This window comes from Alligator sinensis, unplaced genomic scaffold, assembly GCF_000455745.1.
Source record: "Alligator sinensis unplaced genomic scaffold, ASM45574v1 scaffold596_1, whole genome shotgun sequence".
Classification (NCBI taxonomy): Eukaryota; Metazoa; Chordata; order Crocodylia; family Alligatoridae; genus Alligator; species Alligator sinensis.
In genome coordinates, this window is record NW_005841967.1 from 716533 (window position 1) to 740211 (window position 23679).

Consider the following 23679-nt stretch of genomic DNA (forward strand, 5'->3'; position numbering starts at 1 on the left):
CGAGGAGCCAGAGGCCGGGGGTCCCGACTGGCCTGGAGGTGGGCCAGGGCTGGTAGCCGAAGGTCCCGGGGAGACCACAGCCGAGAGGGGAAAATGGTTTCGGGGGGGTAGGTAGCCCGAATGAAGGCGGAGAGGTCGTCTGAGTGGAGGGATCATGGAGGGGTCCTGTTAGGACGATTCTGGGGCCCAGCGTGGGGGCCGGTGATTATGTGAACATCAAGATGCCATCTGCGAGGCTTGGGCTGCGGTGTAGGGGAGGAAAGGAGCCGCAGAGAGCGCCCCCTGGCATCGGGGCACCAAAATGGGCAGCCTCCCGCTTAATTGACATCAATTAGTGAATCAATTAACATCAAGGCGTGGCAGATGAGAAAGCGGGCTGTTGGCCCAAGAACAGGTGGGCGGGCCACAGAGATCGGCCCTGAGTAGGCCCCCTGTTACACCATTCAAGTGGGAAGGTGGTCTTGCTCTTACACTAATCTTGTCATCTTTTCTACTGCATGTCTCTGTTCTTCATTCCTCACACTATAGTTATGTCCAATAATCATATTTTCTCCCATCTTGTAGGCTGCCTAACTAAACAAGCCATGGTCCTCTCAAGCCAGGCCACTACTCCCGATCATCCTTGCTTCTTGTTTTATTATTCATTTCTGCGATTGTCTCCCCCTACCCAGTGGCTTCCACAAATGTTTTGTAAAATACTGGGATGCTTAATGCTGGTGGACATGCTGGTGACTGAAAAACTTGGCTACAACATGTTACCTGAGCCTGAGAGCATCACTGTTCTTTCTGAAGGACAGGGCATTATGTATTGGCGAAGCTGAGCTCATCAAATAATGATCCTCTTATTCACAATCAATATAGGAAACCACAAACCCTCCATGTACTAGGCACTAGCTCATATTGTTCAAAAACATGAGCTTTGACATTTAACAAAACTAATTAACAGGGTTCTGCTAATGAAGGCCTGAAACACCCTCATAAGCTGGATGGATACAAGACCAGTGTGCAATTACTAGAACTTGAAAGCTGGACATGTGATAGTTATAGTAATAAAAAAAGAAAAATAGCCAGAACAAGAGCTTAAGAGGAAGCTCATAAGACAAACCGTTGATGGGGGATTCTGGCTATCTTTAGGTCTTCAGAGAAGGATCTTGAGATGATCTTTGAATAAGAAACTATTTTTACCACATTACTTAGTTTGCCACAGTGAACCCATTATTCAACCAAGAGTAGTCTTTGGGCTTGAGACACAGTGTTTCCGTTATATAAATCTTTAAATAGTTTCTGTAAAACCAGGTGGTACAGTGATACCTGTTGATGCTGGTGTGACAGGAGAAGTATTTAATGATGCCTTTTCTTTTACTGACACAACAGGAACCAATCTTGCCCCTGCTGGGAAAGCTATGCAGGCAGATAAACTGGAGATTTTACTGGGAGAAGGGAGGCATAATACTAAAACTTCCCTGTGCTTGAACTTTGGCAAAATAATTAGGCAGCAGCCCTTCAAAAGCTGTTAAGCTATTTTGACTGTTTTAGATTTTCTTAATGAATGTAATAAAAAGTAACATGTGGGGAATTTTTAAATGTTGTCTTACACTATTAAAAAAACATTCAGTCTGAAGGCTACATAGTTAGTGCAGCTTGCAAAGAAGGCTAAATAATTAGTGCAGCATGCAGTTCTCATTAGGGGTTGCAGAACCAACCCTTTCTCTTAGGAAACGTGTTGAACTGGAAATTCTCTTTCACCAGAAGAGGCAAAGATTGCCAAACACAACAAAATCCAACATGTGGAGCTGTATCCAAGTCAGACAAGCTGCTTAAAAGTATCCAGTGGATGGATCCAGCATTATCCCCTGCCTTGCAATAAAGTGACCTCTAGCAAGAATTGACATGTCCACACTTTAGTACCAGCTGTTAATCAAAAATACACCAGAACATCATTTATTGCTTATCCAAGGGTGGGGAAGAGGTGACCTTATGAGACTATGAGGAGCCTTTTCCAGTAATAAACAGTACAGGCCCTGTCAACAGTCAATCTCTCTCTTCAGTAAAGCAGTCAACTACATGGTGGTGTTAGATTCATACAATCATAGAAAACCTCTCTGGGTAACCTGTTCCAGTGCTTTACTACCCTTCTAACGAGAAAGTTCTTCCTAGTGTCTAACCTAAACTTCTCTTGCTGCAAATTGAGACCATTGCCCCTTGCTATGTCATCTGCCACCACTGAGAACAGTCTAGCTCCATCTTTGGAATCACCCTTCAGGTAGTTGAACGCTGCTATCAAATTCGCTCTGACTTTTCTTCTCCGGACTAAATAAGCCCAGTTCCCTCAGCCTCTCCTCAGAAGTCCTGTGTCCCAACACCCTAGTCATTTTTGGTGTACTCCTCTGGACTCTCTCCAATTTCTCTACACCACTGTAGTGGGCGTCCTAAAATTAGACACAGTGCTCCAAATGTGGCCTCACCAGTGCTGAATAGAGGAGAAGAATCACTTCCCCTCGATCTGCTGACAACACTCCTACTAATGAAGCCAGGATGCCATTAGCCTTCTTTGCAACCAGGGCACACCATTGGTTCATATTCAGCTTATTTTCCACTTTAACCCCTAGGTGCTTTTCTGCAGAGCTACTGCATAGCCAGTTGGTCCCCAGCCTGTACTGGTGCATGGGATTGTTCTGTCTTAAATCCAGACTAACTTTGCACTTGGCTGTACTGAACTTCATGATATTTCTTCTGGTCCAGTCCTCCAATTTGTCAACATCTCTCTGAATCCTACCCCTATCCTCCAGTGTATCTACTACCCTGCACCTCAGGATTGTTCATTCCTGCACCCTCAGTAAGTTTTCTTTAAAATATAACTGGAGGGACTCCTTCCCCACTCAGAATGGCCTTCAAGGGGATCCTGCCCATGAGTTTCCTGTGCAAGTTGAAGTCTGCTTTTCTGAAGTCCAGGGTTCTTACTCTGCTGCTCTCCTTCCTTCCTTTCCTCAGGATCCCAAACTCAATCATGTTGTGATTGCTGCTTCCCAAGTTGCCTCTTCTTTTACATTCCCCACCGTTTCTTCCCTGTTTGTGAGCAGCAGGTCAAGAAGAGCACAGTCCCTAGTTAGCCTCTCCAAAACTTGCCCCAAGAAGTTGTCCCCAACACTCCAGAAACTTCCTGGATTGCCTGCGCACTGGTGTTTTGCCCTCCCAGCCGATGTTAGGGGGATTGAAGCCCCCCATGAGAACTAGGGCCTATGATTGGGCAACTTCCACTTGCTGTTTGAAGCAAGCTTCACCTACCTCATCTTCCTGGTCTGGTGGTCTATAGCAGACACCCACCAGAACAGCACCTCTGACTCTAACCCAGATACTTTCAACAGGACTATCTCCTATCTAACGAGATTGCAGTTCATACTTAAATATCTGTTGAATTGGACATGAAATGGATGCGATTGGCTCAAGTTTCCCCTGGTTTCAGTTTTAATTACAAATGGCCTTTAGAGAGGACATGAAGTTCTGTTGATGTTAACATACCCATACTTCTTGCCCTTGCCCTTCATTACAGCCTGAAGAAATGAATGAAACTCCTTCCTCCCCGCTTCCATCTGCCCAGTACACATTAATATGAAGATTCTGTAAAAACTTTGATTTTTTTTCAAATGTCATTTTTGCATATTTCCAGTATATTTGGGATCATTACCAGCTTGTAAATCTGGCCTCTGCACTCATTACTGTCTTTGTACACTATGTATTGTCTGGCTTTTGTGTAGTCATATGAAGTGAACATGCCTTCTTTATGTGCATCTAGGGAGAAAAGGGGAAGAAGGGTCACCTGGCTTGACAGGTCAAGATGGTACCCCAGGTCTGCCTGGTCCTCCAGGTGACCAAGGTGATGTAGGAGAACAAGGATACCCTGGACCACAAGGTAAGAATGATCTGTTTCATTGAATTATAGAATAGTAGGGCTGGAGACCTCAGGAGGTCATCTAGTTTGGCCCCCTGCTGAAGCCAAGACTGTCCGACTAAACCATTCCAGCCAAACATCTGTCTCACCTGCTTTTGAAAACATCCAAGGATGGAGATTCCATAACCTCTCTCAGTAGCCTGTGCCAATGTTTAATGACTGTCATGATGAGGAAGTTCTTCCTAAAAGCTAATCTCCATTTCTCTTGCTGCAATTTAAGACTATTGCTCCTTATACAAATTTCTGCTGAAATCACATACGAAGGTTGATGTAAAATGAGGCTGATGTAAAATAAGACTGTGATTGTGGAAACCAAAGAACAAACTTAAATCCAATACAATTCTGAAAACAATTTAGAGCATATTTAGGCACCATACCTGAGTAAGGATGCTTTTTTTTGAGTCAAAGCCTTAGGAGTTTAACTTTCTGCAGGTAATTCAAGTTGCATCTCAAATGTGACTTCTGTTAATAACTGGGTCTTCTGTGTACTTGAAAGTGGGATCAGATGTTAACCCATGTTCACTGTTAATGTACAAATTCAAATCCAAGCCAGACTGATCAATGTCTGTGTCAAATTACTTGCTGATCTTAGCCCACTGCTTAATCCAAATGGCACAGTTAGCACAGCTGACAGCATCAGGACAAGGATCAGAGGATTCATTGGCTGTGTGATGGAACTGCCCTCCAAATGATAGGGTAGCAGGAACCACCTGGAGTTATTACTGCTCAGGACAAATCGCAGGTACTGCAGTTTGTATTGTATCCAGTCTGGAACCTTTTATTAACTGCAAACGTTTATGGATAATTTAAAACCTGCACCAGTAGCCCTTGAGCTGTTCATACAAACAACTGTGTTTTATCTTGTCTCCCATGCATAAGGTTCACATGGCCAAACTGGGATCCCAGGACCACCAGGGCCTGAAGTTAGAGCTGCAAGTGGATTCCTGCTTGTCCTTCACAGTCAGTCAGACAGAGAGCCATTTTGCCCCCAGGGAATGCCAAAAGTATGGACTGGCTATAGTCTGCTATATCTGGAAGGACAGGAAAAAGCTCATAATCAAGATCTTGGTAAGTATAGCAGTATATGATGGTCATTTGCTATCGGAGAGAGAGCACTTAAAATGTTCCATGCCTGATGTATACTGGTCAGATACAGTTAAAGCATTGAAGTATATTCTGTTAAACTGTGTTGTACATTATTTGCCCCCTGTACCTAGGGAGATGCACTCATCCTAATGTCTGAGAGTTACTGGGCTCAACTCTCTTAAACCATTACAAAAGTTACAACTATTACAGGTATCCTGTTTCTTTGTAAATCAAATGTTTCATCTAAAATAATTCTCCATTGATACAGAAAAAGAAGTAGTTTTTAAAAATAGTTTTTCAATGGCATTTAAAACCCAGCATCATACATGCCATCTGTGATAGGGAATTATATCCTTTAGAATGGGTTAGCCATATGTTTTGAGTACACGGTGGAGCCAAAATTTTCCTGAATTCTAATACAGGTATCTTGTGCCATGGACTACAGCTGGTTGCGAGAACTTTAAACAAACTTTCAGGCACTCAGATATGAGAAAGAAACAGGTACAGCTTGAGCTAAGTAACTGATAGAACAAAGTCTGTGTAAAACTCCATATGTAAATAAAAAGAGTCTACTTAAAGGAATGAAGCTGGACTGTGAATAAGAGATGAGAGACATTATTAACAGGAGTAGCTAATGGACAAGAGAAATGCAGTAGAAAGGACTAAAATTAGGTACCAAACAAGCCATCTAATTTTAAGAAGTGCTCAGTGCCTGCAGGTCCTGTTAAGAACAAGTCCTTAACCGTCATTATAACTATTGCGCAAAAGACAAAAGGAGTCATTTTTCTTTTTTCATTGTAGTGAATCATCTTTGGTATTAACTATTTTCATTTTCACTCACTTGGCAACCTCCAGCATAACCAGAGTTATGACAGCAGAATTATCTATCAAACAGTCTTAAAGGTCAACTAAAATAAAGTCCCATTATGTGTTATTGTTCACTCCTATTCTCTGCTTCTCATATATGTTTCTTTTAAGGTCTTTTTAAGGTTTCTTTTAAGGTCTTTTTTGTTAGGCCCCAGTCTTAGAGTAGTATTTTGTATCACAGACCCTTAGCAAATTCTTTTGCAGGCATGGCAAAAGATGCCAGATGGATTACAAATTGGCTGAAGGGTCGTACTCAGAGGGGGGTGGTGGACGGGTCATATTCGACCTGGGGGGAAGTGGGCAGCGGAGTCCCCCAGGGCTCGGTCCTTGGGCCCACACTGTTCAATTGCGTTATCAGCGATTTGGACGACGGGGTGAAAAGCAACCTGTTTAAATTTGCTGATGATACCAAAATTTGGGGTGAGGTGGGCATGCTAGTAGGGAGGGAAAGACTGCAGCAAGACCTGGATAGGTTGTGGGGGTGGGCTAACAAAAACAGGTTGCGTTTCAATACTGACAAGTGCAGGGTGCTTCACTTGGGCAGTAGTAACCAGCAGCACACTTATAATATGGGAAACTCCCTTCTTGAGAGCACGGAGGCAGAAAGGGATCTTGGAGTTATTATTGACTCCAAGATGAACATGGGCCGACAGTGCGAGGTCACGGTCGGCAGGGCCAACTGGACCCTATCTTGCATCCACAGGTGCATCTCAAGGAGGGCCAAGGAGGTGATCCTCCCCCTCTACACGACACTGGTCAGGCTGCAGCTGGAGTACTGTGTCCAGTTCTGGGCACCCCACTTCAAGAGGGATGTGGACAACATGGAGAGGGTCCAGAGGAGGGCCACCTGCATGATCTGGGGACAGCAGGGCAGACCCTACAATGAGAGGCTACGGGACCTGAACCTGTTCAGCCTTTACAAGAGAAGGCTGAGGGGGGACCTGGTGACCGTCTATAAACTCACTAGGGGGGACCTTGTTTCCCCTAGCGCCCCCCGGGATAACAAGGAATAATGGCCACAAGTTGTTGGAGAGTAGGTTTAGATTAGACATCCGTAAGAACTACTTCACAGTCAGGGCAGCTAGGATCTGGAACCAACTTCCAAGGGAAGTGGTGCTGTCTCCTACCCTGGGGGTCTTTAAAAAGCGGCTTGATGCCTACCTGGCTGGGGTCATTTGAGCCGAGTTTTCCTTCTGCCCAGGCAGGGGGTCGGACTTGAAGATCTACAAGGTCCCTTCTGACCCTACTTCTATGATTCTATGGCATCTTAAAAATGGGATCTTTTGCAGACAGCATAGAATCATAGAAAACTAGGGCTGGAAGTGACTTTGTACAGCCTTTCCTAGAAGCAACAGAATAATCCAAGTTTAATCTTAATGGGCACGTCCACACATGCAAGCACATGCGCTTGCAGCAACTCAAATAGAAGCAGTGCAGATTTGAGCCAGGGCTTTTTGCCTTGGTGCACGTGCTTGGACATGCACTTTGTTGTGGAGCAAATTGTGCCACTTGGGGCAAAATAACCCTGCTTGGCTCCTCCCGGAACTGTAGCCAGGGGGAGCTAGAACCTGGTGGCCTCAGCAGCATAAAAACCTGCCCTGGCCAGGAGCTCAGGGCTACTTGCTCTCAGGAGCTTCTGGGACCCAGCCAATTGGTACCTGGGGATATTACTCCTTGTGCCAGCTGGACTGCTGAAGCATCCCTGAAAGTTCCCTGCACCCTGTACCCACTGCAGCAGTCTGGCAGTGGGGGCTGCAGCCTGGCTGTGACTTGCTGCACACCTGCCAGACTCAGATGAGGACTGCACAGCCCGTGGAGGCATGTGCCCCTCTGGGGGACGGCACCACTGCCATTTGTGCCTCCTGCCCGGCCATCGGGGCAGCTATCACCCAGAAGATGTGGTGGTCTGCTCTGAACTGTCAAAGCATGTCCTCCTGGCCCCAATTGGCCAGGAGGTCAACCACCTCCAGCTAGGTCCAAGGTGCCAGCTCTAAGCAGGCAGGGTCCTGCTTAGAGAGAGAGACAGACAGAGATCAGTTTGGCTTGTTTTATTGATATATCTACAGTGTTAAAGTAGTTTGGAAGACTACCAGTGTTTCTATCATAATAATAAAGTGAATTCTAAATACACGTTTCATGAATTCATGAATACATGAATATGTTTTGCTGCCCCCCACAGAGGCTATGGCTCCCCAACAGGGGTAACAGCTCCTCCAACAGGGGCCACAGCCCTTCACAGGGGTAACAGCCCCCTAAACAGGGGCCAAATGGCCCCCGCAGGGGCTATCCCCCCCCCCCCACAGGGCCCATATGCCTCACCCAAGCCCCCCAATTGCTGTCCCACCTGGCCCCAGCTCGTGCAGTCCCCTGATGGCTGCCAGGCTATGGCTCCCCAACAGGGGTAACAGCTCCTCCAACAGGGGCCACAGCCCTTCACAGGGGTAACAGCCCCCTAAACAGGGGCCAAATGGCCCCCGCAGGGGCTATCCCCCCCCCCCCACAGGGCCCATATGCCTCACCCAAGCCCCCCAATTGCTGTCCCACCTGGCCCCAGCTCGTGCAGTCCCCTGATGGCTGCCCCACCGAGCCCCCCCACTGGCTGCCCTGCCCAGCCTGCCCCCCCACTTACACCCTCAGCCCCCCAGGGCTGCCCCCCTAACCCCAGGCACTTAAATAAAAAAAAAAGCCTCTACTCACCGTAGAAACAGGGGCTGGGGGGGCTTCAGGGCCTCCTGGCAGAGCCCCCCTGGGCAACACAGGGCAGTGGGTGGCAGCAGGGCCCAAGTTGGGCTGCTGGGGCTGTCACCCACACCTGTACTGCCGGTAAGTGCCAGGTTTTTGTTTGTTTTTTTATTGTGGGGATGCTGGGGTGGGGTGGCAGGGATCGGGGGCCTCGGGGGGACTGAGGAGGATGGGGCTGGGCAGGGCAGGGAAGGGATCAGGAGAGGCTTGAGGGGGGGAGTGGGCATGGCCAGCAGGGGTCCCCCCCATAGTCCCCTCCCCTTCTCCAGCCGTCCTGATCCCTTACTTACCAGCACTGGAGTCCTGCTGCTGGCACACTGCCTGCCTTGCAGGGGGAGGCAATGTGCTTCAGCACCAGGGCAAGGGCCAACCACAGAGACACTGGCAGCCAGAGTGTCTCTGTGGAGGACCCAACCTCCAGTTGCCTCAAGGCATGGTCTTCTGTGCCCTGCCCCACTTTTTTCGCTCCATTTTTTTTTATCTCTGGATATTCAGGGGTCTAATTTTGCCCCTGCATTGCACACTTGCTGTGGGGGGAACCTTTTCCTGTTTCTGCACATGTCTCTTGCAGCATCTCAAAGGGGTTTGAGATGCTGCAAGAGGCACATGTGGGCTCATCTGGACACACCCAATGAGTTGGCACCAATGGTTCGTCATATTTTATAACATTGTTTAGTTGGGCACATCTGTCATTTCTTTTCTTAATGCTCATAGCACTCCTTCCTAACCAGATGTCTCTTCTTGCCCAGGTTTTTTAGTTCTTGCACATTCCAAAATACTTGTTATTGTAATTGTTCCTATGATGACAAAGTATATCATGTTGAAACCTGCACTGTGACCCCACTAAATGTATTGGTAAAAAGGAAGCTGATGCACAAGAAGTTTCAGTCTCCAAATACAAAATCAGCACTCTATTTAAAAAAAAAAAAAAAGGGCTGGGAAACTAAAGATTTAGTCAACTATAACATTCTGTTAACTCAGCCAAATTTGCAACAAAATGGGTTAGAGTATTAGTTTCATATTGTCTGGAATCAGTGTAGGAACTGCAGGACTTTCAAGTTCAGTTTTGGTTTTTTGATCTCTCTCTTTTTTTTTTTTTAGGTCTGGCAGGATCTTGCCTTCCTTTATTTAGTACCATGCCCTTTACCTACTGCAACATCAACCAAGTTTGTTACTACGCTAGTCGAAATGATAAATCTTATTGGCTGTCAAGTGCTGCTCCTCTACCAATGATGCCACTCTCTGAAGATGAAATAAAACCATATATTAGCAGATGTGCTGTATGTGAGGCCCCAGCTCAAGCTATAGCACTTCATAGCCAAGATCAGTTCATTCCTCCCTGCCCACAGAACTGGAGAAGTCTTTGGATAGGATATTCCTTTCTAATGGTAAGATTGTGGGTTCCTGGGATACTGCAAAATCTGCTGTCACTTTCTGTACAAAACATTTTAGTTTGTGGTGAAAAGAAAAACTATAAAATAGAGAATGAAATACCTAACATACAAGATACAAAAGTAAAAAATGGCTCCAGTTCTATAAGAACAGCTTCAAAATATTGAGCTTTCTTTTTTTTAAATTCTCATCCCTAAGTTAAAGGTAGTTCTTAAAAATATAGAGATGGCACTTGCTACTCTAAATGTCATTACTACTTGCTACTTAGCTGTATTTGCACACAATACTGTATTTAGGAAAATAATATAATACTTCCTCTTCAAACTACAATTTCCTCTCTAGGAATATTACTTTGTGAATTACTTGCTCACTTCAGGTATGGGCAATAGAAATTATGTTTATTTATATAACTTGTCAATTGTACATAAAATTAGAGAAAATCCCGTAAATGCAGTTCGGGATGCCCCTGTCCTCCCACACTGCTTTTCAAGGAAATACTAATTTTGGTCTCCATCTAGTTGTTTGTCAATTTTATTTATCTTAACTTCTATAACTTTTTTTTTTAAATTTAACAACAGAGCTAGGTGAAAAGTGTCAACAAAAGAATTTTACACAATTTCAGAAATTTTGACCATGATGTCAATAAGTTTTATTTAAAATGGGAAGTACTACCTGCTTGTACTTATTTTTCACTTGAGACCTTCATTTTTTTAAAGGAATAACAGTGGGACAGCTAAAAAAATCCATAGAGATTACAGATGTGTAATATTCATATTATAACTACGCTTGTCACTGTAGCTGTAAAAACTTTTTTTTGATTTTAGATTTTATGTTGTTGTTATGCAAACTTGTCCTTGTTGAACCTTGTTCTTATGAAAAATTATAAACACACAAAGAAGAGCCTAATGAACCTGACTCTTCTTTCAGTCACATAAATATAAAATGGATTCTACCAATTACTTAACAGAGCATCATTTGGCCTGGTGATACAGTCCCAAATAGTTTAGAGTTACTAGGGAGAATTTCCTTCTTCTTTCTGAAGACCTGAGGCACATGCATATATTTTACACCTTTGGAACTGCCAGTTGCAAATTATAACAAGCACAACTTAGTCTAAAGTAGGGGTGACCAAGATATGGCTCACAGCCTGGATCTGGCCCACAGAGCCATGTCAACTGGCCTGAACAGCTTCCCATGAGTCTGGAAATTTGGCAGCATGGTTGGCAGCATGGGTCAAAGCATTAACTGCTGAGGCTTCCAGAGTTGCAGCAATTAACACTGCTACTATTTGTCCTACCACCAAATTTCTGGATCCATGGGGAGCCCCATGGGCTGGTTCCAGAGCACCAAGCCACAGCATGTGGCCTTCAGGGTTCCACATGGGGCTGGAAATTTGGTAGTGGGAGGAGTGGCAGCTTCCATGATTCTAGAAGCCAGAGCAATTAACAGTATTGCCTCCAAATTCCATCCCTATGGTCCTGGCCAGATGACATGGCCTTGTATTCTACAACCACCCAGCAGACTGGCCCCATGTTCCACATCTGCATCCAACCCACAGGGATGGAAGAATTGATCACTGCTGGTGTACAATATAGCTTTCATCTGTACTAGTAGTAGTAGGTAACTGTCAGTCCTTCTGGATCATTGCGTATGCGTGAGACGTCAACAGGACCTTCAAGGCATATACCTAGGCAGGAGTATGCAGGAGTGGAGGATGCCTAGATCTTCCACCCCCCATCCCTCATCCCTTTTAGACCATTGAGACAGAATTCAAAGGCTAGACCAAGTCCAGACATTCACTGCCTCAATGCGCATCCGGGAATCAAACCCAGATTTCCCATATAGTGGATGAGGATTCTACCAGTGAACCACAACAGCAAATTGTCACCTATACTAGCACTAGAGGAACTTGCATCCATTGGAAATTGCAGGTTCTTATGTAGATGAGACTTACATTCTTAGTTGTCTTACCTAACCTTGCTTGAAATAAGTCTAAATAAAGCTATTGCTTAAAATAGACAGCCCCAATTGATCTACAGCTTCTTTTGATTTGGCAGATCCCAAGCTAGAAGAGCAAAGCTGGTTCTAAACTTCTGAGATGAGCTGGTATAAATCCAAGTCTTCCTGATAGAATAAGATGTTTACTGTAACTTAGGTTCCCCCCAAGGAATATACCCATGCAGATTCTTTTTTGGGAATATTTGCCATACTGGAAAAAAATCCCAAACATAATTACAAACAACAAAGACAGTAGGTATACTACTTATCTAATTTGTTCACTATTGTTCCTTCCAGCACACTGGATCTGGAGACCAGGGAGGTGGACAGTCTCTTATGTCACCTGGGAGTTGCCTTGAAGACTTCAGATCAGCACCATTCATTGAATGCCAGGGTCAGCAGGGAACATGTCAGTTTTTTGCTAATGAGTACAGTTTCTGGTTAACAACTGTGAGGCCAGAATTGCAATTCACATCTGCTCCTCTGTCACAAACTCTCAAAGAAGGGCAGGAACAGCGGAAAAAAATTAGTAGATGTCAGGTATGCTTGAAGTATGGCTAACAAACAAAACAGACTTCCTCAGAGATGAAACAGGTTGTGTTGAAGATTTAAATGGTACTTACTTCTGGATTTCATTTTCAAGCATGCAATGTTGTTTCGTCTGCTAAAAGTTGCATTGATGTGTGCATATATCTGCATAACTAAGGGATCAAAGGACCAGCAAAATTAAGTTCTATTGCACTCTTCACCACTGTAGCATATAGGTGACAAATAAAGCTTGGTCTTGCACTGAAGGCTGAGTGCAGTGGTACAGAAAACCTTGGAAAGCTTTAAAAATGACTAGTGGATATCCTAGTTAGGACTGGCTCTTAGAGCATATGTGTACGTGGCACGCTGTAATCATGCTCTTACATAAATATATCTGTCTATGGAGAGATGTATATACAGATACACACCTACACAATGCCCTATAATCATTTAATTTTACTACTTATAGTATTAATCCAGACTGAACATTTAATTAATTTACTAATGAGAATACATAAGAAGTGAAAAGCAAAAAGTTGCCAAAATATGCTAATGTCTGATTGTTATGTAAGAAAATAAATAACCCCAGATAATGAAGGCTTAAAATGCTGTTTATTATCTTTGCAATTAATTTCTCAGCACAGTTAAATTAAATTGTTAAGCTATAATCCAAATAGCCAGAGACAACAAAACAAATGTCAACGTTAATTAAAAAATAGAATCCTACACTACCAAGCCTTACAGCAGCAGGACTCTAGAGATGGTTTTTATTAATGGAAATTATCTATTATTGAAAAGATCAAGCTAAAGGACTAGCCACTTTTTCAACAAGTGGAAAATCTACAAGTTATTTATCCAGCTATGAAAGAATAAAGTAGTACATAGCTAAAGCCTGTCTTAAGATCAATAAAACTACTGAAAATTGTGATTACAGAAGAACTGAAATTCATCTTGGTGCAGAAGACCCATATCACTGACATGAGTTAAATTTTAGAGGGGAGTAAATTCTAAGAACGTGGGAAAAAATGGTTTCACATCAGTAACACTGACTCCTCATTTCAGAGAATTTTCAGACTGTTTCCACAGAGCCATGTTAGAAAGTCTGAACTCAGCCAAAACTCCCTCAGAAGTTGGCAAGAAAGCAACAGGGGAACCAGCTACTTTTGAGAGCTGGGCTCATGGTCTCCAAGTGAGGTCTCAATAGGGAGGAAAGGCTGTTCTGATTTTAGCTAGAGAAGAGCAGAGTGGTCACCAGGCAGCTTTCTTTTGTTACAGACCCCCCTAGGCCAGCTTCATTCTGTTTTATCTAAGTATGCATACAATGCAGGGGGTCACCTTCTTCAGACAAACCAAAAGGTAGGGCAGGATAGCACCTTAGAGCAGTGGTTCTCAACCTGTTTAGACTTATAGCACCTCTACTTCCCTCCATAACTTACCCAAATTCAGCAAAACTTCATTTTTCAGGAGGTTCATGCAAGGCCACACCAGGAAGTGGCAGGACAAGATGCCCCTGCATTAGGTTTATCAGATGAAACTAATGCAGACAGGAGTCCCTCTCCCTGCCACAACTGGCTTCTAGTCTGGCCCTGCATATACCACCTAGAAGCAGAGGCAAGTAAGGCAGTTTCACCTGGCTGTGGTAGTGGTGGTGGTAATGGTGCTGTGAAACTCCAGTTGAGAGCCACAGTGTTAGAGATTAACTAGTTGAGAGAGGCATGAGGTTTTGAAGGAAACAGCCTACCTTGTCAGATGCTAACGAGTCAAGTGATGAAGCTGGCTATCACCTACAGAGTCTTATGCCTCTCTGAACAAAGTAGTTTCTAAGGGCATTTATACACGTGCTCTGGGAGGGGCACTTTAATTAGAGAGGCTCTGAGAGTGTCATGTGGATCAACATCCCCACACTGAAAAATGGCACTGGGGGTGCTTTAACTAAAGCTTGTTTGACAAACTTTAGTTAAAGCACCCCACTGCCATTTTTCAGCATAGGGATGCTGATACATGGGATGCTGGAGTCTGCTGAACTGTGGTACTTACCAGGCTCCAGCAGACTCAATCAAGTCTGTTCGGACACATTGTTATTACAGCACATCGGAGCAGCCTTGCTATATGTTTATAGGTGCCCTAAGGTGCCAGTCTACCTTGCCTTCTGCCCAACTTCTGACTAACCATGGCTAACCATCTCCCTACTTCTCTTGGAATCACTTCTCTTACTCTCCTTTTTATGGCTTCGTGGCTAAATAGACACTCAAAAAGCCTCAGGCTGAATCGATTCAGTCTTTGCAGGTTAGTCTAAGTTGTAGAGATTAAACTGAGAAACAACTGGACAGACGTTCACTTTTGACTTAGGAAATGGAGCCACATACCTGCAGTAGCTCAGGCCAGAAGCCAGGGGCTGCTAGAGCATGGCTCTTTGGACATAGCCAGCATGGGCTGTATATTCATTTCCTCTTCCTGCTGCCCCCAAGGCCTCTGGGATTCTCAGTCCACAGTCACAGCAGCAGGACTCTGCAGGGTGCTCATCACGTCTTCCTGCTTCCAGGTGCATCTGGGATTTGTAGTCCACAGTCGCAACCAGCAGTAAGTTTTTAGCAGGGCAGGGTAGGGCAGCTCTGTACCTGGGGGGAAGGGAAATTAACCCCTCTTCCTGGGCCCAGATGCCAGTCAGAGTTTGCCTTGTGGTGGGCAGCCCCTGCTTCTCCCTTCCCTTTCCCCCAACCATTCTCTGCTGGAGCAGACAGTATAGCCCAGCCCAGGGCTGGAAAGTATGCTGGAAGACTGTGATTTTACTTGAACCAAGAAGGGGTCTGGGACAGAAGTTTCATAAACTGGTTTGACACAAATCAGTTAAGTCTGATACTACATTCAACCAGGTTTATCTTTTTAAAGTTTCAGCCATTTTGAAACTGGTTTATGTGCACTGAACTTGTATTCTGTTACAGGTTTAAACCAATTTTGATGACTTAAACCAGTTTATGTGTAACTTGTCCCTGGTCAGTGTGTGTAAAAGCTCTCTACCTTCTAATAGCCTAACAGTCCACAGCTGCCAGCTCACCTCCCAAATATGGCATCTCATTTTTTGAGTTTCCACCATTCTGCATAAACTTGCTGAGCAACTTCAGGTTTTTATGTCAAAAACCCATAAAAGGAGCACATACATTGGCTGCATGGTGCTAAAACCATACCGAGTATCCAGAGCACTTTTGAAAGTTAGCAATGCAACTTCTAAACCGGTTTTCATAGGTGCTTGTCAAAAAGCCACATCATCATCTTGCAAATAATGACACTGCCTCTATGCACTATCACTTCTTGTTTTAGCTTATCATGTCTTTGGAGTAGGGACAGTATTTTTGTTCTATTTACTGTGTTGAACACAGTGTGACTGGAGCTCCTAGAAGCTAACAGCAATATAATACCTAAGTAAAGAATTATGAAGTACTTGCATGGAATCCTTCTCTACTACTGTCACTGAAAATGTTGCTTAAATTAAGATGGTATTAAAAAAAAAGGGGGGGGGGTATGATGGATCAGCATTAGCCCCAGGATAAATGGAATATCTTTTTCAGTGTCTTATATTTTGTTGTGAAAAATATCCTCAAACCAACCCTCAAAACAAAGGTTTTCTGAAATATGAAATAATTAAGATATTACTTTGCCTCTCTCCAATGTTGTATTTGATCATATGCCTTTACTTGAGATAAAACGTTGTATTTTCTTAGTTTTTCAATGCACTTTTTGCACCTTTTAAATTATGTTTTATTGTATTGTAGAAAGGGGCTGTGAAGAAGAAAGATTTCCTAGCCTGCATTTGATACATAAATTTATAGCAATCCCCTGTTTTATGCTCAATCTGATCTGCAGGACATAGATCATAGATCATAAACACCATATTAATTCAAGAGGTTGTGCATACATTTCTGTAAGTTGTAGTGGCATCATTTTAGTAAACTAATTTTCTTTGTGTAAACTCAGTGACATGAGACATGGACTAAATGATCTAGTGACAGGTACTTTCATTCTCTCACCACTTTCTACAGTGTTTGCAGGAAGAGAATAATTAGATAAATGGCTCATATAGGACCTAATTGTGAAATTATGTGATAATTAGGCAGGAAACCTTCAGAACTGTAAGATAGCACAGTTCAGAGGTTTGCAATGGATTGGGCTGGATGGTTGAAATTCACCTCTTGGTAAAAAATCCCATGCTTTTCACATTTGGCCCATTATTATAGAAGGGATGTGGGTACCTAGTCTCCTGTACAGGAGTGAGCTTTACCTTAGGAAGACTACAGAAATAAATCAATTTTGCATTATTTATTTTGGCTTTCTTCTGGCAAATTTTGGCATTATTTATACCAATGTAAATTTGGATTGACTTACAGTTTGGAGAGTCTCCCTGGAATCACCTTAGGAAAAAGTTAGGTCTATGAAGGAGATAGTGGTATTTGTTCTCCTCAGTTATGGGGAAATCCCAGAAGCAGCTGTCATGTTCCAGCTCTGTTCCCTTTGCTCCTCCCCTCTTTCCAGTGGGGAACCCCATGCCTGTGTGTGAACTTACATCAAGGTTTCAGAAATAATGGAAAGATAGTGCTGTGTAGGCTGAACTCCCACCTGCTCAAGATAGCAAAAATCTGTCCATTTTAGATGGATTCCTTCTGAATTCCCTCTTCTCCATGGGGAAACAAACCGAATATTTGTATGTCCAGAAAGCATTCTAAAGGGTCAAGGAAATGAGTCAAGCAAAGCATATTAATAGAAATGGCATCACTAATTTTATCATTACACGGATGTGTTACATTGTAAAAATTCTAATCTTTGGGTGCTGCTGAGGTACTTAATAAAAATTTTGTGCCATTTGACTTGCAAAGAAACATTTTGCTACTCACTGTGCAGCTCTCAGTCTGAAAAAACAGACACCCATATAGGATAATAGAAAATACGCTTAAGTCCCAGAAACAATGAACCAGGAAAGCATTTTTCTCCCTCTCCAGAGACCATCAGACAGCTTGTTTGAGAATGATTTGGAATTGGATTAAGGGGCAGTCACTTGTGAAAGAAGTGTGACACCATTTACCTTCCATTACCTTCCACTGGAGATTCTGAGATCCATTCCTTTGAACACACCTTGCAAAAAGGTACTATGGAACACACCTTACAAAACGTCTGACTATGAAAAAATTTACACAGAACATTTAGTTAAAAAAATAAGAAATAAATCAGAAGACATAAAACAGTGAATAAAATAATCACTACTGTAGAGTACTTGACCTAAAAAGATAGTACTGTTATGTGGCAACTGAGCCTACTAAACCAATCCAGCTTCCACTGCAGAGCTGAATTGTCTACTATAGTCCACATCAGTAGTATAACTAAGACAGGGCAACAGGGGAGCAGCTCTGGGTGCCTTGTTGGGGAAAAATAACTGCTGCTATAACAGCTGCACATTCATGCCAACAGCATGGGGGGAACCAGAAGATTTCACTGTCCCAATACATTGTGCTGCCTCAGGCACCAGCTGCCTTGTTACACCTCTGGCCTATGTATTCTAACAGAATTGGGATAAATCTTAAGCAGCAGCTGTGGCAACTCAATGGTACAGGACAGTGCACAGGGAGGTTTTGATATCTATGGGTAAAAACTGCTTTTGAGTGTGGCACTGTAGTGCCTATAATTTTAAAAACTAGAAGAGATGACTGGAGTTGTATCTATTCAAACCAACTGAAGAGCTGGCCAACTAGCTCTGTGCTAACAAGAGAAAACTAATCTGATGGTTCAAACAGCTGTTCCAGAACATTTTTCTTCAATTTCAGATTTTTATCTGAGCCTCTCTCTTTTCTAGCAGCTTTGTTTGTAATCTCCAAACTTAATTAGAGGTCCAAGATGCAACACTATTTTATGAAGCAGGTGGAAGAAAGTAAAATACAAAATGTGGGCTTATTTAAATCACTTTGGTTTGAGTATCCTAAGTAAACAGCATTGCTCAAATGCAGCTAGACATGGTACATAGCCCCCTACCTTTAGAAGTATCTTAATGAAAGCCATACCTTCCTATCCCTATTACACTATATAATGTAAACCCCCCCCCTCAAAAAAAGCATTAGTAACATAGTAATTGCTTTTGGTTTTTGCACATAGCTGGGATAAAATGGGAACTCCAATAATAGGGGCTGACAGGATTTTCCAACTCCCATTCCTAATGAAAGAAGAATGCATTGTGATTTCTCTGGTATGGATAACAGATGAAAAGAGGAGTTTTGAGTTGGAATAAATTATTTGCTGGGTGTGACATTATTTAAACAATGCTCACAACTAAGTTGCACTACTAGACACTGTATAATCTTGTGGGGGATATAGCCTTCTGTGTGCTGATTATTAAAATCATTCATATAAAGCTGCTGTGGACACTGCATTCTTTTGCAAATTTCCATGGTGGAAGCCAGAGATTTGTTTTCATTAAGGGCAGCAGAGCTGCTAAAAATTCCCCACAGGGAGAAAGTAATAAAATTCTACAGGGAATTGAGGAAATCTGTAATACAATGTTTACTCTGAGACACTCACTGCTTTATGCATCAGAACGGATGCATACTATATTTTAAAACACCAACATAGATTAGCACTTTCAAATGCTTAAATTTTATTGTGCTTAACTATTTAATGATGCATGTAAGAATGTAAAATGTGCAATAAATGGTACTGACTTTACATAACCTGTGGTTATAGAGAAGAGTTGCACCTCTGCATATATAATATATGCTTGATAAAGTGCAGCAACTGAGATTTAAGTATTATAACTAGTCTTCAAGAAATATGCTTTATCACTACAACATTTTTTAAATGAAATGTATCAGTGATCACTCATTGTCTGTCTTGGTTTTATTTATGTTCTCCAACTTCAAAGTAAGTTTTTACTATGCTAAAGAAATATTGCAAATCTACACACCTGTAGCAGTAAGAAAAAACAGTAAATGTGTTATTGCAATCAGTACAAGTGTCAGCTCAAAAAGTGACTATACTACTACACTGATGTCCTCTAGTCTAATAGGTACATTAAAATAAACACATCTATCATATCGCTGGGCCTGATTTAGGAAAGTGCTTTGGTCAACCTAAACACATATTTCGCTGAGGATATGTCTAAATGCTGCCCATAATTCTTATGTTCTCTTGAAATCAAAAAACCCTCTCCATTTTAAGATCCTGAAAACAGGCTGAATATACTGCAAGTGAGAAGTTTAAATCTTTTACACCTATTATATTGAATCTGTTGTCTGGATATATTGACATATGCTGGTGGATATATTGATGTGCGTGTATGTGGGTTGTGGGGGAGGGTGCGGTGTGGGAGGTATGTTTGTGGAGATATGTGGGTGGGTATGGAGGTTGTGTGGGGAGGTTGTGGGGGTGTGGGTACATGTGAGGGTGGGTATGTCTGTGGGTATGGGGTTTGTGGAGGCTGTGGGTGTGGAGAAATTGTGGTGTGTGTGGAGGAGGCAGGTGGCTGGGGGGAGCATGGTTGTATGCATATGAGAGGTTGTGCATGTGGGGACCCCCCCTACAAACGTACCTTCTCACATGTCCCCCCATGTTGCACATAGCCCCTGCCGCCAGCAGCAACAGCAGGCAGCGGCTCCTCAGGGTGTTCATGGCCCCCAGCAGGTGGAGCTCCCCTGTGGCACACAGTCCCAGGGAGCCCCAGGACTGCAAGTGGTTGAGCCACTGGCTCCATTGCGTGGCACTTGTATGCACATGCCTGCCGGCAGTGCGGGTCATGCGGTGTGGCCGGGGCAGCAGAAATGGGGCCAGACCAGCTTCACCCTGCTAGCACGCAGCTCCTCCTTGTTCCCCATAACATGCACAGAGCAGTGAGCAGGGCCAGGCCACCAGCTGCATTGCACAGGGCTCCCCCTAGAGATGCTTGGCTTAGGCAGAGAACCAGGGAACTGCATGCAAGCCCCACACAATGGAGCCCCACACACCCCTGCTGGCCTGGGCTCTGCTCTCCTGACACCCTGCTCCTGGCCCTGGGCACCAACACAGGGCCTGCGCTCCCACCCAGTTGCCACTTTGCTTCTGCCTGCTGCCACCACTTCCCCTCCCTATCCACCTTCCACTGCCACTTCCCCACTGCCCACTACTGCTGCTGCCACTCTTCCCCCACTCACTACTTCCCTACCTGTGAGGCAGGATCAAGGCTGTCCCACGGGCAAGGGTGGGAAAGCAGCGCACACTGCCCCCACAGGAGTGAGCAAGGCTTGGCCCCATGCAAACACAGCAGGGGCAGACCAGGGCCGGGCTGGATACAGTGAATTGGTAGGCACCCATGGGCCAAATAAAATCACCTGGCAGGCCAGATCCAGCCCGTGTGCCATATTTTGCCCACCTCTGACCTAGCCCGATCCCTTGCATGAAGGCAGGATCAAGTATCCCTAGACCATACAGGATGTGTGTCCAGCTTTTCTTATAAACCTCTGAAGAAAGACATTCCGGAAACTCTAGATGGTATCTTCCAGTATTTCACTACCTTAGCATTAGACATTTTTCCTAATATCCAACTGAAATCACCTTTGTTGCAAATTTAACTCCTTCTTATCCTTTCCCTAGGAAACGAGAAGAAAAATTGATCACCCTCCTCATTATAGCAACCTTTTATGTATTACCAGGTTGCTCATATCTCAGCCCAGTCTGGTCTTTACTGGACAAAACAAACCCCATCCCTTCAGCATCTTGAGCCTAGGATACTTAAAAATAGAAGGAACTCATATGGCAATGGGCCTCTCTCTGATCTGCTCAGCTCCTGACCATATAATTTCAAAAGCATTATTATTATTATTATTATTATAATAAGACTTGCCCACAATGAAGAATGGCCTTTTTCTCCTGCACTGTGCTAATACAACAATTGTTGCACTTTTCATTTAAAGCTAAAAGCAGCCACTGTACACTTAAAAACTCTGAAGAGTCTAACTAGCAGTTGGAGGAAATAAATACCTGATTTGTAGCTTGTTTTTATACAGAACCAAATGCAGAACATTTAAATAACCAAAGGTGAATACATTAGTGCAGCCCCAGGGCAACAGTTACTCATGCATAGACAATTTATTCTGGTTTGATATGCCAATTTACTCTGCTGTCATGATAAATGTGCTGTTACCATAGCAACTCTCACAGTAGGTACTTAGACTGTCACAGAAATACTATCAACCATCGTAAATGTAAAACAGTTTTTCATGGAACTTTTTTAAAATAGTGTTTTCTAGAGAAAATAATGTGTTCCATGGGAAACAGGTTTTTTTTCTCTTTGTAACTTGACAGTTTTGCCCTAAATTGCTTGGTATTCCCATCTTTCTTTAGGTTCACAAATTAATACAACTGTATATCAGAAAAGTTTGTGCTTTTATGAACCCGTAATTTTTGTTACAAGGACTCATCAAATGCGCTGCATGTTTGTATACTTATGTATACAGGGAAATGTACAGAAGGGGCACAGGGGGTACCATGCAGAATGGTGTGTGTCAAAAATTATGATGCATTTTCCTCATTTTGGGAAACACTGAAATCTGCTTTTATGCTAATAATGGCACAATCGATAAATAATGTTCAGAGTGTATGTAAAGGGAAGGTATTATCACTGTGGGAACTGTGAGAAGCAGTAACACAAGGACCTGCTGAAAACTCTCATTACTTTCCAGATTTAAGGCCTCATCTGAAGCCTACTGAAGTCAAGGGAAAGAGGACTCCAGCTCTCAGTACAAGAGTCCAAACAGTGCTAGTGTAATTAAAACAATGTATATGTTGATATGGAATCACTGAACACAACTAGTGACACTAAAGAGCACACAAAACCATGGTTTCCAAGCATTCCTGTGGAAACAAATCTGGTAATATTGACTCCAAGATGAACATGGGCCGACAATGCGAGGTCAAGGTTGGCAGGGCTAACCGGACCCTATCGTGCATCCGCAGGTGCATCTCAAGTAGGGCCAAGGAGGGGATCCTCCCCCTCTACGCGACGCTGGTCAGGCCGCAGCTGGAGTACTGTGTCCAGTTCTGGGCACCCCACTTCAAGAGGAATGTGGACAACATTGAGAGGGTCCAGAGGAGGGCCACACACATGATCCGGGGACTGCAGGGCAGACCCTACAACGAGAGGTTACGGGACCTGAACCTGTTCAGCCTTCACAAGAGAAGGCTGAGGGGGGACCTGGTGACCGTCTATAAACTCACTAGGGGGGACCAGAAGGGTTTGGGGGAGACCTTGTTTCCCCTAGCACCCCCCGGGATAACAAGGAATAACGGCCACAAATTGTTGGAGAGTAGGTTTAGATTAGACATCCATAAGAACTACTTCACAGTCAGGGCGGCTAGGATCTGGAACCAACTTCCAAGGGAAGTGGTGCTGGCTCCTACCCTGGGGGTCTTTAAGAAGCGGCTCGATGCCTACCTGGCTGGGGTCATTTGAGCCCAGTTTTCTTCCTGCCCAGGCAGGGGGTTGGACCTGAAGATCTGCAAGGTCCCTTCTGACCCTGCTTCTATGATTCTATGATATAGAAGAAAATAGCCAGTGATCACTGAAAAAGAAAAACTACAAAGAAAAATATGTCACAAAGGATTTTTTTCCCACCCGTTGCTAGGTGTCAAGCTTATTTTATTTCTGCACCAATGGAAGTCAGACATGAAAGGTGTGTCCAGACGTCCATGGACATTTGGTTCCCAGAGGACAAGTAGCAGCAGTGCTCCTTGTGCTGCAGCTACTTGTCTGTGGGGAACGCCCGTGCCACATGTGCTTTGGCATGTGGCAAGTTGCCCTGGGTGGAGTAGGGGAGGCTGGGGCCAGCACTGTGCTGGCTCCAGCAGCCTTACCTGGGGTCCTGGGGGCATCCCCGGGCTGCAGCCACAGTGATTCTGCCATGTGGAGTCTGGCTGGCACCTGCAGCACAGCTCCAGGTGGCTTGGCTCAGTTTTTCAGCAGCGCGCGCTACTCGAGCATGTGCAGGACTGTGTTTTTTTCCCCACAGGTTTTTTTTTTGATTCCTGGATATCCAGGGGTCAAAAAAACCCATGGGAAAAAAAAAAAAAACCAGCACAGCTCATGCTCGGCTAGCACGCCCTTACAGCGC

The 23679-nt window shown here is 44.0% G+C and overlaps 1 protein-coding gene across 6 annotated transcripts in view; it reads left to right on the forward strand.

Annotated features, from left to right (window-relative positions):
* Positions 1–14458, forward strand: part of COL4A4 (collagen type IV alpha 4 chain) — a 125021-nt gene extending 110563 nt beyond the window's left edge. For 5 of the 6 annotated variants that reach the window (XM_025200439.1, XM_025200441.1, XM_025200443.1 and 2 more), the window contains 4 exons: positions 3794–3910; positions 4829–5017; positions 9746–10032; positions 12332–14458. In XM_025200439.1, coding sequence (XP_025056224.1) covers positions 3794–3910; positions 4829–5017; positions 9746–10032; positions 12332–12595 — 857 coding nt within the window. In that variant the 3' untranslated portion in view covers positions 12596–14458. Of the gene's footprint in view, positions 1–3793; positions 3911–4541; positions 4692–4828; positions 5018–9745; positions 10033–12331 lie in introns of those variants that run through there. The other variant, XR_003093308.1, reaches the window with a different exon arrangement.
* Positions 14459–23679: the final 9221 nt, after the last annotated feature.